The sequence below is a fragment of the Glycine max genome, chromosome 9 (genome assembly GCF_000004515.6).
Source record: "Glycine max cultivar Williams 82 chromosome 9, Glycine_max_v4.0, whole genome shotgun sequence".
NCBI lineage: Eukaryota > Viridiplantae > Streptophyta > Magnoliopsida > Fabales > Fabaceae > Glycine > Glycine max.
In genome coordinates, this window is record NC_038245.2 from 50,512,921 (window position 1) to 50,525,844 (window position 12,924).

Sequence of the window (12,924 nt, forward strand, 5' to 3'; positions counted from 1 at the left end):
GCAAAAGTAAATTTCCTTAAAATAGAGTTTACTCGTGGAATTTTTTATCTAGCCTGTTGTCCTGTAGTAAAAAGAAATACGTGGAATTTTATAATTTTATTCCAGCATTATCTTATTTTTTCCATATGATTTTGGAAATAGGAAGAAAATAAAATAGGTAATTAATCATGGTTACTTATATGTGACATTTTCGAGAGTTCATAGCACGCAAGGGTTGAATATCTTGATACATGATAAAGAAAACAAACCCTTAAACACAACTACTATTGTGTTTAAAGAGATTTCTAAAACCTACAATAAATAAGTGTCAAAATATTAATTTATCATAACATATTATCTAAAAGAACTATTGAACTTCCGCCAACTACATGTCTCACGTTGGCTTTTCCATATGTTGCGGAAAGATTTCCAGGCAGCTATTGAACCTCAAAATCAAGGAAAAGACACTTTGATTCCTCCTCATGCAGGTGCATTAAAACTGAACAATGAAACAACAATTTTTAACAACCACAATTGCTTTGTATCATAATGGTGGCAAGGAATTTGTGACCCCAAAGTAGCCGAGGCTTGGGGCTTGATGCAATTTGGACCCAACCACTAGGCTATCAAAACATAGTGGTGGAGTCCGATAGCAAAACAATTGTTGCCGTGATTTCATGCAATTTGAGTCATAATATGGATATGCAGATTGGTGAGTTTTGTAAGGAGATAAGCCAACCCACAAGTTAACAAGAGCATCATTGTCTTATGTTATGAATGCAAAGAGAAGATATGACTAGTTTGTTTTCAAATATTGATACGGCATGAAAAGTCATAACGGAATCGGGACACGACGTACACCATCATACCTAATCACAACATTCAGTTAACGGCATGACTCAGGCCCTCCGTCCACACTCGATCGATGCTTCGCAAGCTCAGACGGTATTTTTTGAAAAAGATGATCATCGACGTGAAAAAAATTCGCAAATTCGAGAATGAGATTTCAAAAACTTTGAGGTGAGAATAAATGAAGAAGGTTGTAAAGGAAATATGCTAACGTTTTGAAAGATTCTTAAGAGAATGAATTTTAATTTCTCATATTTTAAAAGGAAATTGAAATTTCACATTTTTAATTATTTAAAATTTTAAAAATTTAATTTTTTCATGTAAAAACATCCCACCAATTAATTTTAGATTACAGAATTTTTTCGCTGGACTTTTCTCCTGTAATAAACAGAAAGACATGGAATTTTATATTTCTATTCCAACATTATCTTATTTTTATATATAACAAAGATTTATTTAAATATAATAAGTCAGAGATTTTTCATTTGGTTTTGGAAATAGGAAGAAAATAATAAGATCCTAAAAATTTGTTTATTGGTGGGAGCAGTGTTTAAGTTGTGTTTGGCAGCGCGGAGGGGCAAGCTAGGGAGTAAGAGATGGATTTGGACCAGTGGATCTCCAAGGTGAAGGATGGCCAGCACCTTCTCGAAGAGGAGCTTCAACTTCTTTGCGAATATGTATTTTTGCATATGCATATTTTCTCCTTTTCCTTTTAGGGTTTCAGTTACTGCCCGCGCTTCCCTTTTCTCTTCTCTAAGTCCGTCAAATGTTCAAACGAACCACATCAATCTTCTGCTTGTTTTCATTAATTAATTACCCAATTTTCAAATCGGAAGAGACCTCTCTGGATCTCTACCTTGTGCTGTGTGCATTTTTCTGTTACTCTTGTGTTATATCTGCAGTACTGTTGTTATTCTTTGTTTAACTTTTGTGCTAGGTCTACTATTTGTTCTCCTCAAATTAACTTGTGTTGTGCCGTGTTGCAGATTTTCGTTTTACATGGTACTGACCAGAGACAATTAAACATTTCAGGTTAAAGAGATCCTTATTGAGGAGTCAAATGTGCAGCCTGTCAACAGTCCAGTGACGGTTTGTGGTGATATTCATGGTCAGTTTCATGATCTAATGAAACTTTTCCAGACTGGGGGTCATGTGCCGGAGACAAATTACATTTTTATGGTATCTACTTCTCTTTTGGAACTGAACGATGTCGATATGCATTTTTACAACATCTCCTTTCTTGACTTCTATATCTTCCTGAATTTGTGGCAGGGAGACTTTGTTGATCGGGGTTACAATAGTCTTGAAGTATTCACCATCCTTTTACTTCTAAAAGCTAGGTATGTTGTTTCCATGTATGCTTGCATCATCTGCCTTAACTTGTTCACGTGACTTTGAGTTATACTATGGTCCCTTCACAATTATATCTTGACGTTTAAGAAGGTTTATTTTGCTTCCTCGTGGTTGTAAGTAATTTAGTGATCATGTTTGGTTCTCCAATGTTAGAAATTGGAATTAGAATCATTTTGATTTTATAAATACTTTTCTTTTTACTTATGCTTCTATTTATTTTTGTTTAACTTCATAGATACCCAGCTAATATTACCCTTCTACGTGGAAACCATGAAAGTAGACAACTAACGCAGGTATGTTTATATTATATCACAAACTTGTCTATTGTACCTGACATGAATTATTCTAGGCTAGTATAAAACAGCTTATGCCAAAGAGGAGATTTTATTGAAGGTTTTTACTCCATCTCATTCTAACATGCTAATTTGATTCTTAAAATTCATTTTTTATGTGATTGTTTGATTACTTCATTGATTTTACCAGAACAATGACATAAATAACTCTAGACTTGTTGGATCTTATTTTTAGTAAACAGTGTACAAAATAGGAGGACTCTTGAAGGTTTCTTCTCCATGTCATTTTAGCATATGCCAATTCTAAACTTGATAGCATTTGTGATGTGATTGTATGCATGACTTGACTGCATGTCACCTTTAGAAATTTTAAATTTGGTTCTTTTGAAATTTCTTAACAAGAAATAGGTAATCTAGAATAGTCTACCAGCTAGGATTTTTCTGAAATTGCAATGAAGGTTAACAGATGCTTGTTTAGGTTTGAAAATGGCCTTGAGAACAAAAATAGTTCAGGATGCAAACCGAATCTAATTTTCCCTTGATTGAGGTTTGGGATTGAGTAAGTGAAGTGGAAATCTGGTTGCTGCAATGCAAGGTCTGAACCATGCTAGTTACCCTTGGAGGGATTTTTTTCATTGGTTACCTGATTGGCTCTTGATAGTGCATTACTACTGGTAACTTGACCCTTTTAGACTTGTGAAAAGTTGCCTTTTTTATTGCAGGGTAACATGTATGTTCTTGGATTTTGAATAGCAAGATGTATGTTTCGGTTATTGTTGTTAGAATAATGTAGTTCAAGTATCACATTTTAAATGGATTTCGTTTATATTTAGTATACCAAATAGACGAATCTTTACCTCTTTGAATATAATGTTATAAATATACATGTATAAATAATACAAGTTTTCTAATTACAATTGTTTATTAACAAAAATATGCTATATTCTCTTCACACAAAATTGCTTTTAAACTTTTTAATTTATTGAAAATGGGTTTGTTGACATTTTCAATATTTTCATTTTCAGAAAACAAAAAATAGAACATCAAAACAAATATTTTCTAAATCTTGAGAATATGAAAATGAATTTAAAAAAAAAAATGAAAATAGAAAATAACAATAGAAAACATTTTCTAAAAGCAAACAACCCCTTATGCCTAATGATGCTTTGTTTATTTAATATATTTTGACATTTAACTGCCTTCTAACTTATGAGGGCGAACCTTGGCAGTTAGCACAACGTTAAAGTTGTGCCTTGTGATCATCACAGGTTCAGATCTTGGAAAGCTTGCATACATCTACCCTCCTCTGACCCCACTAGTTGGGAGCCTAGTGCATTGGTTCACCCTTTGTAATATGTCCACCTTCTGTAATTAGGTTCCATAGTAGGACATGATAGGTAACTATGATAAAATTAGGATATTCTGTTCTGTTAAAAAGATTAGGGATCCATTGAGTATATAATTGATTAAGTGTTGTAGAGACTTATGCACTTCTGTCATTGTTTTGCTTTTAAATGTCTTATGTTGTAGTAAGAAATGTCAAAATTTATGAATTTCAATTAATAAATCATATAGATAAGGTATTAATTGTGAAAGTGCCTAAGATTGGAAATTATAAATGTTGAATTCTAGTATGCCACTTTATGTTAATATTGTAATATATGTTTTTCTAGGTCTATGGATTTTATGATGAATGCCAGAGGAAGTATGGGAATGCTAATGCTTGGCGATATTGTACAGATGTTTTTGACTATCTTACTCTTTCTGCAATTATAGATGGAACTGTAAATCTCTTTTTACTCTCTCCATCAGTCCTCCTCCTATTTTTCTTATGTGCATGTAGGCAGTGGTCAAGGTTTTTTTATTTTATTTTGAATTCTGTTTGAAAATAACTAAGTCTTTTATTTGCTCTGGTTCACTTAGGTGCTTTGTGTTCATGGTGGCCTTTCTCCAGACATTCGATCAATAGATCAGGTTCTCTCTCTAGCTTCCTTCTCAGTTGCTGGTCAAGCTCAATATTGTCCAAGTTTCAGACTGTCCATTTAAATTCGCCGCAGTAAAAAAGACAGGAAATTTTGTTTGAAAATTTGATTTTATTTACAAATAAGCAAAACAAACATGTGCTATGTCAACTTGCAAATGTATTTTGGCTTGATGTGTCGTACATTTTCAATTTCAAATGAAGATTTTGAAAATTTCCACATTAACATTTAGGCGAGTATGCCCATCCCCACCCTTTCTGTTTTTGGATACATCATATATGCAGCGCTGATGTGTATATTATGATGTTCTTGTATTTTTGTTACTTCTTGACTTTGTTTGTTGCATAATTGGAAGTGTTTATTTAAATTAGCCTATTGAGAGAATAAAATAACACTATTTGAACAAATTAGTAATTATGTGGAGTTGGATACATTTATATTCCATTTTCCCTACTTTTTACTAGTAAATTAATAATGTGATCTGTTTCTTATTGACTTTAGAAATCCTTTGGTGATTCATATTTCATTTTGATGTATTTCTTGGATTTGATTTTTAACAGTACTGAAATGCAAGTCTTGATGAATAATTGTCTAAATTCTTGAAGTTACCTTTTCAGCACTACAATAAACAAGCACTTGATAGGTTGTTGGGTTCATTTACTATTATTTGCAAGCTTGTCAAACTCATGGGTGTATGCAAATTTGTGGAGCCTTTGTAGACTAGTAAACTATTGTTGCTTTATATAAAAATAATATTTAAAATGCTTATAACCTATTGTAATATCCAAACAGATTTTAATGCCATGTACATAATAAATATTCACATTAGCAATCAGTAAATCAACCTCAGTACCACACAACCAACCAACCATTCATTAAGAAAACAATATCTCATAATTAACCAATCAACATAGAGTACAGTACCACCCAGGTAACCAAACTATGAAGGACATGCAAGCAAGGGCCCATGGATTTGCGAGTTTACGTGGCTCTGCCCAATTCCATCTGATTCTACTCACCACATTTTCTATCATACAATTCAACTTTGTTTTCCTTGGTTAGAAACTTTATTGTCCCAGTCTGAGTTGACTAGTGAGTTTGACAGCCATGCTTATTTGTTTAACATAAATATTATTTATATTGCTTTTTAAAGGTGAATATTCATATATTTGTTTGAATATATTAATTAATATCCATTTTATGACAGATAAGGGTCATTGAGAGGAACTGTGAAATTCCTCATGAGGGACCATTTTGTGATCTGATGTGGAGTGATCCTGAAGATATCGAAACATGGGCAGTCAGTCCTCGTGGAGCTGGTTGGCTTTTTGGATCCCGGGTCACTTCTGAGGTAATGCCAATTGTGAATTGCTTATTGAATTGAGTATTGAACATTATGTGTGAATTTTACAAATGCCTTGTTTTCATGCAGTTCAATAACATAAACAATCTTGATCTGGTTTGTCGGGCACACCAACTCGTTCAAGAAGGTCTTAAGTATATGTTCCAGGATAAAGGCCTTGTAACTGTAAGTATCTATTTCTTTTGAAAATTTAAGATTTTGATGTTGTTTCATTCTTTTAATTAACTATTTTCTTGAGGTAGTTTAATCAAGTGAGAAGATCAATAGTGGCTTTAGTGAGAAATGGTCCTATTAACAGGGGCAGAGGAAACCCACAAGAGGTGGTACAAGTGGTAAGCAAGCTTGAGATTGGCGTTTGAGGGATCTCTACAACAGAGTAGGACACATTGGGAAGGGCAGTGTCAGTACTTTGAGCAGGGATTTGTCTCACATTGAATGATATGGGAAACTTAGATGAAAAAAATAGGGATAGTGGAAGACCTAAGAAAATAGCAGCTAGAAACTATTGAAGACTTTACTCTAAATAGTTCTCCTGAATTCTTGAGTTTCTAATAGGATAAATGCATTGAGGCAACTGCTCCTTGTGGGATAAAGTTTATTTGCTGTTATATCTAGCTTTCGGAAAAAAATAAACTTGTCTGACTTGAGATTATGAGGTCAATAGAGTAATTCTTTTTGAATTTTACAGGTATGGTCCGCACCTAATTACTGTTACCGTTGTGGAAATGTAGCTTCTATTCTTAGTTTCAATGAAAATATGGTGAGCCACCCGAAGCTTATTTTACTTTTAAATATGTTTTCAGGATTATCTTGGTTACTGCATCTGTCTCGTGATGTATATATGTGGTGCCTTTGTTTTTGCATATCTACGAATAAAGATTTATATAATGAGAATAGATCCTCTCATGTTAATTTTTCACATGACCTTGTCATGTGATAACTTTGTGCCTATCTGTCCATAAATATTGACAAATATTGATATGGCCCCACCTATTTAAGGCCCACGAAGAGAGAGACAATTTTCACATGACAAGGTTATGAGAAAATTTAACGTAAGAGGATCCAGTCAGTCCCTTTGTATCATATGTTTTGCTTCATCAAGAGGTAAACATTAATTTCCCCTGCATATGTATTCTTTCTACTATTTTAGTTACTATGGTAGACAAAAACATTTTACATGATGTTTAAATTGTTTTTCAATTTATGCATGATCTCCTGTTCTTGTTTTTTGGGATATAAACCCGTCCCGAGGGGTATCTATCACGTTTTGGGTCAAGCAGTTCAGCTTATAAATAAATAAAGCCACTATGTAAAATACTACGGGGTGGCAAAATATACTATTGTTATTTGTGTAAAATACTACGGGGTGGCAAAATAGAGTCCTAAATAACAAAAAGATGTAGTTTTGAACTCATTGTTATTTGTGTTTTGGTGTTTGTGGTAGTTGGGGCCCACTGCTGTTACTTGCCATTAGGGTGATAATGATGCTCGATTAGTCTAGGATAATAGAATCAACATCACATCCTGCATCCCAACTATTTATTTGCCATTAAGGTTGTAATTATACAGAACTCCCGCCTGTCAGGCATAATGCAAAATTGAAAATTACCATCTTGTAGTGTGCCTTAATATTTGAATGTGGCAACATCTGTTATGATGCTTGGATTTTCTTGGTTGTGTTCATGCTTACAAGTTAACATCATTTTGTGTATAGATTCTTACATCTTTTCTTCTAACAGGAAAGAGAAGTTAAATTTTTCACTGAAACAGAGGAGAACAACCAGATGAGAGGCCCCAGGACAGGCGTCCCATATTTCTTATAAATTGATGTTTTTCTTGAATTTATTGTAAAATTATATAGTAAATGGCTTACTATTATGATTGGACGTTGATAGTCTTGTATCGTGGAGATTCAAATGCATAGCTTTTCTATAGATGGATGTGGATCTTAATTTTGGCATAAGATTTCACAATCTTATTTGTGTGCCGTATGTAGCATTGGGAATACCATTATATTTATCACCATATATGATCTGAATTCTTAAGGTAAGTAGAGTGGGTAGCCTTCGTCAAATTGGAGTTATGCTCTCACAAACAAGATACATATCAATGGGCCCCGGGCCACAACATAGGGTGTTGCTAGGTGCACCCAGCAATATTAAAAAATCCACATTTTGCCTCTCATTGTTTTCTTTAAAAGGAAGGTTGTGGTCCCTTCTCGCTTACGGTTTCAACTTTGTTTTATCGCGTTTTTTTTGCTGTGCTCACCACTAGCTTACCTTTTAAGTGTCGTTTTTTTGGTGTGGTCCCGTTGCTATGTTAAAGTGTGGTTTTTTGAAGCGGTAAGAGGGTCAGTGTTGTTGTGTAGTTGGAACGTGTTGTTTTCATTTTGACTTGACCGAGGTATGGGTCTTTCGTATTTTTTTTTTGTCGCCGATGAAGTGTTCTTCGTTTAGCTTTTTATGGAAAAAGGTTTTCCTGAGAAATTTGAACATACGGAAGAAGTTCTTCTGTAAGATTCATATGGAAGAACTTCTTCCATAATGCAAAATGTATACATACGGAATAACTTCTTCTGTATGTATATTTTTTTCATTACGGAATAATTTCTTCCATAGTTTTAAAAATTACTTCATACAGAAGAACTTCTTCCGTATGAAAGTATTTTTTTGTTTTTCTTTTTTTAAAGATTAAATGTTAATATTTTAAATTTGGTAACATTTTTAAATTTTTTATGTCATATTTCATCAATTTGTGGATAGTTGGTGAATTAGGATAGATTTATAAAGTACGTAGAAGATTAAATTAGTTGGTAGTTTTTGTATCATGTATTAATTTGACAATTTATTTTTATTTAGGTAGTTATGATGTTCAAATTAGGTAGTTGAATTAGTTGATAAAATTAGGTAGCAAAATGAATTAGTTGATAGATATTGTTAGAAGTATTTTTTGTGAGTTTATTTGTGTAGTAATAATTATGAAAATAGGTAACAAAATGTTTAATTAGTTGATATTTTTTTGTATGATGCATTTATTTGACAATTTATTTAGGTAGGTAGTTACGATGTTCAAATTTGGTAGTAAAATGTTGAATTAATTGATAAAAATTAGGTCATAAAATGTTTAATTAGTGGATTGTTAAAATGTTGAATGAGTTGATAGTTATAGTTTGAATGAAGTTTTGGATGATGCACATTTTTTTTTTGAGTTTTCGTTAAGATGGATGAAGATCAATGGACGTATGATAGTTTGATGTACGAAGAATTTGATATGGATTTTGATGATGAACAACAATGTGGCGTGAATGAAGACCCCTACTCATGACGCGCTCCTGTATTACAATGAGAGGTGAAACATGCCACACCAGAACAACTTTATAGGTTGCGCGTTCATAGGAAAAAATCCAAAGAAATTTGAAATTCTTTCAGGATGTACCATCGATGAACTGAAGGATTTGATAAAGCAAGTTGCACTTAAAGGGATTCCCCCTCATGAAATTCACGAATCACAAACGCTAAGGCAATTGTTTTTTCGGCAACGAGGTCGTTTTGAGTATTCAGATAAAGTTACAAAATATGAAATTATTGAGCTGAAAACTAATGATGAAGTGTATAACGTGTTAGTACAGTCTAACTACTGGAAAAAATATGAACCAATAGAAATTTTAGCTGTTTTTACTAAACATGTTATGGAAATGGAAGACGACATGGTTGCCACGTCGTTAAACAACTCAATGCAAGGTTTATTTTTTTGTTTTTCATGTAACTTTTATCTGATTGAATGCAAGTTTCATTTTCCATTATTTTGAAACAAAACGTTGGTGTCCATATGTCTGATCATGTATTTTTTTTTTAATTCTTTGACGTGCAAACCTTAGGCATACTTTGAATGGTCAAAATCTAATTTTTATTTTATTTTGTGGTTGTTTTTTGAGGGCCTATGCGATGGAACCGGTTCACACTATTATTTTTTTTGAGTTCTTTGACGTTTAGACATGAGAAATAGTGCCCCTCAAATGTTTTAGGCAACTTGCACATAATTTTAAAAGCACCGAAAAGGGATACTTAGACATATCTGAAGGGTCAAAATCCAATTTTTTTTTTGTGTTTTTTTAGGTCCGATTCGATGGAACCGGTTGATACTATTATTTCTTTTTGAGCTCTTTGACGTCCAGACATGAGAAATAGCGCCCCTCGAATGTCTTAGGCGACTCGCACATAATTTTAAAAAAACACCAAAAAGGGATACTTAGACATATATGAAGGGTCAAAATCCAATTTTTTTGGGTGCTTTTTTTAGGTCCGATTCGATGGAAACAATTCACGCTATTATTTTTTTTTTAGTTCTTTGATGTCCAGACATGAGAAATAGCGCTCCTCGAATGTCTTAGGTGACTCGCACATAATTTTAAAAAAAACGCCGAAAAGGGTACTTAAACATATCTGAAGGGTCAAAATCCATTTTTTTTTTATTTTTGTGCTTTTTTTTAGGTCCGATTCGATGGAACCTGTTCACGCTATTATTTTTTTTTTAGTTATTTGACGTCAACACATGAGAAAGAGCACCCCTTGAATGTCTTAAGCGGCTCGCACATAATTTTAAAAAAATGCCGAAAAGGGGTACTTAGACATATCTGAAGGGTCAAAATCCAATTTTTTTATTTTTTTTATTTTTTGTGCTTTTTGTTAGGTCCGATTTGATGGAACCGGTTTACGCTATTATTGTTTTTGATTTCTTTGATGTCCAGACATGAGAAATAACGTCTTTCAAATGTCTTAGGCGACTCGCACATAATTTTAAAAAAGCGCCAAAAAGGGGTACTTAGACATATCTAAAGGGTCAAAATCAATTTTTTTTTATATTTTTTGTGCTTTTGTTAGGTTCGATTCGATGGAACCGATTCACGCTATTATTTATTTTGAGTTCTTTGACGTCCAGGCATGATAAATAGCACCTTTCAAATGTCTTAGACGACTCGCACATAATTTTAAAAAAACGCCGAAAATGGGTACTTGGACATATCTAAAGGGTCAAAACCCAATTTTTTATTTTTTTATTTTTTGTGCATTTTATTAGGTCTGATTCGATGGAAACGGTTCACGCTATTATTTTTTTTGAGTTCTTTAACGTCCAGACATGAGAAAGAGTGCCCCTCGAATGTCTTAGGCGATTCACACATAATTTTAAGGAACACCGAAAAGGGGTACTTAGACATATCTGAAGGGTCAAAATCCAATTTTTTATTATTTTTTGTTCTTTTTTATACGTCCGATTCGATGGAATCGGTTCACGCTATTATTTTTTTTTTAGTTCTTTGACGTCTAGACATGAGAAATAGCGTCCCTCAAATGTCTTAGGCGACTCGCACATAATTTTAAAAAAACGCCAAAAAGGGCTACTTAGACATATTTGAAGGGTAAAAATCCATTTTTTTTTTTAATTTTTTGTACTTTTTTTTAGGTCCGATTCGATGGAACCGGTTCACGCTATTGTTTTTTTGAGTTCTTTGACGTGCAAACAATACAAATAGCATCCGAACACGGATACTTAGCCATACTTTTAACGGTCCAAATCCTTTTTTTATTTCTTTATTTTTTGTGCTTTTAAGTTCTAGGCATAATTAGATTTTATTTTCAGCAATTGATGATGTCAGTCATAACGGAAAACTAAATAATGAAACAAATAATTTACAAAAATTGTATTACCAAAATAATGTAACAATTACAATAATGTTATCAAATACAAAATTAATACACATCATATCAAAAACTAATATATGCGTTGTCTACATTGCGCCCTAAGACTTCGATCAGAGGCCTCACCCTTAGCGATCCGCAGGCAATCTTCCATGATGTCATGTAACTCTGTTCCTGCAGTCACTATCCTAAGGTTAAGCACACGCTCCAACCTTTCTGCGATCGCTTCACAATCTTCACAAGCAACTTGTGACAGTAAAAAAAACACAGTTATTACAAAATATTAAATAAAAAACAAATTACAAAACACTAAACCAAATTAAAATACCACTGAATGTCTGGGGAGATAAGCTCCGACTAGAACCTCAAGGACATATGGCTCGACGTATGCATCCACATCTGGGGCAGCTGGCTGTTTGGGCTCATCGCCTTCCTGGGTCAGCGTGATGAACGAGTGAGATATCTACAAAAACCACTCCATGTAGTCCACTGTTACCTGCCCGAGGACAACACAAATCTCACCCGCGGGTGCTAAATGGTCCCCGAAAAGCATCCACCTCTCGTCTATCTCGTCACACGACAACGAAGCAGTAACCGGTGGTGGAGGGATGGTCTGAATGTACCCGAACTGTTGTACCACCCGCTCTGGTCGAATGTAGACCACAACATGACCCCATCTGAGCTGCCCCTGGTAGCATGAAATAAGCTCAAAGCTCCTAACTACCCGATGCTCACTATAGGGCAACCAGGAAACGTCCGTGATCGTCAGAGCATCTAAACGTGCCCTGTACGACGCTCTCTTGATCCCCTTCATGTGCGCCTTCGTCGTAAGCCACCTCAATGCACGTGGGGTAGTCTCAGTGTACGCATCATCAGTGACAGACCGATGAACACTGAGAAAGTGCTCATATATCGAACACTACACAAATAAAGTGAACATAACATAAAAAACCTTTAAAATTCATTTTCCAACTTAGACCTTTTTACGAACTTTAAAATTTAACTGCAATAGCGTCAAGTACCCACCCATCTATCGTGTGGGGGTCTGGAAAGCTTCATTTAGCTGGTCATACATGTGAACCAGCGCAAAAACTCCCCAGGCATAGCCCCTAGACTGACCTGGGTCTCGAAAACCCTCCAGATGCACCACATGAACATAGGTTGAACTCTTATTAGTAAAAAGAGTGCAACCCACCAGGTGGAGGAGGTAAGCACGAGCCGCTACAATCCAACGTCGGGCCTGACATCTTTCTCTACATATCACTTCATTTCCATTGAATTTCTCTTTTTAAAATTATCTGTCTTGTATTTTTATTTATTTTATTTCTCTCTAAGTAAACCAAGCGCAACATTATCCTTTCTTATATTAATAATTTATTTAAATTAAATAATTCTTTTGTTTATTTGTC

General features: G+C 34.1%; 2 protein-coding genes across 5 annotated transcripts; one reads left to right on the forward strand and one right to left on the reverse strand.

Moving 5' to 3' along the window:
• The first annotated feature begins 1,314 nt into the window (after positions 1 to 1,314).
• Positions 1,315 to 7,810, forward strand: LOC100805081 (phytochrome-associated serine/threonine protein phosphatase-like). 3 transcript variants are annotated; one of them, XM_014761537.2, is made up of 10 exons: positions 1,322 to 1,505; positions 1,861 to 2,007; positions 2,101 to 2,168; positions 2,417 to 2,474; positions 4,148 to 4,258; positions 4,398 to 4,448; positions 5,664 to 5,807; positions 5,889 to 5,984; positions 6,508 to 6,579; positions 7,564 to 7,753. In XM_014761537.2, the coding sequence occupies exons 1-10, from the start codon at positions 1,425 to 1,427 to the stop codon at positions 7,570 to 7,572; spliced, it is 837 nt and encodes a 278-aa protein (XP_014617023.1). In that variant the 5' UTR covers positions 1,322 to 1,424; the 3' UTR covers positions 7,573 to 7,753.
• A 3,792-nt stretch (positions 7,811 to 11,602) lies between these two features.
• LOC121172794 (uncharacterized) lies at positions 11,603 to 12,692 on the reverse strand. Of its 2 annotated transcripts, XR_005886447.1 has the most exons (3): positions 12,542 to 12,692; positions 11,844 to 12,434; positions 11,603 to 11,761 (listed from the first exon to the last, which is right to left on the reverse strand). XR_005886447.1 is itself a non-coding variant. In XM_041005251.1 (2 exons), exons 1-2 carry the CDS (start codon positions 12,572 to 12,574, stop codon positions 11,979 to 11,981), a joined length of 489 nt encoding a protein of 162 aa, XP_040861185.1. In that variant the 5' UTR covers positions 12,575 to 12,692; the 3' UTR covers positions 11,603 to 11,978. The 2 variants fall into 2 exon arrangements, 1 of the variants encoding a protein (XP_040861185.1); XM_041005251.1 differs by having other exon boundaries at positions 11,603 to 12,434.
• Positions 12,693 to 12,924: the final 232 nt, after the last annotated feature.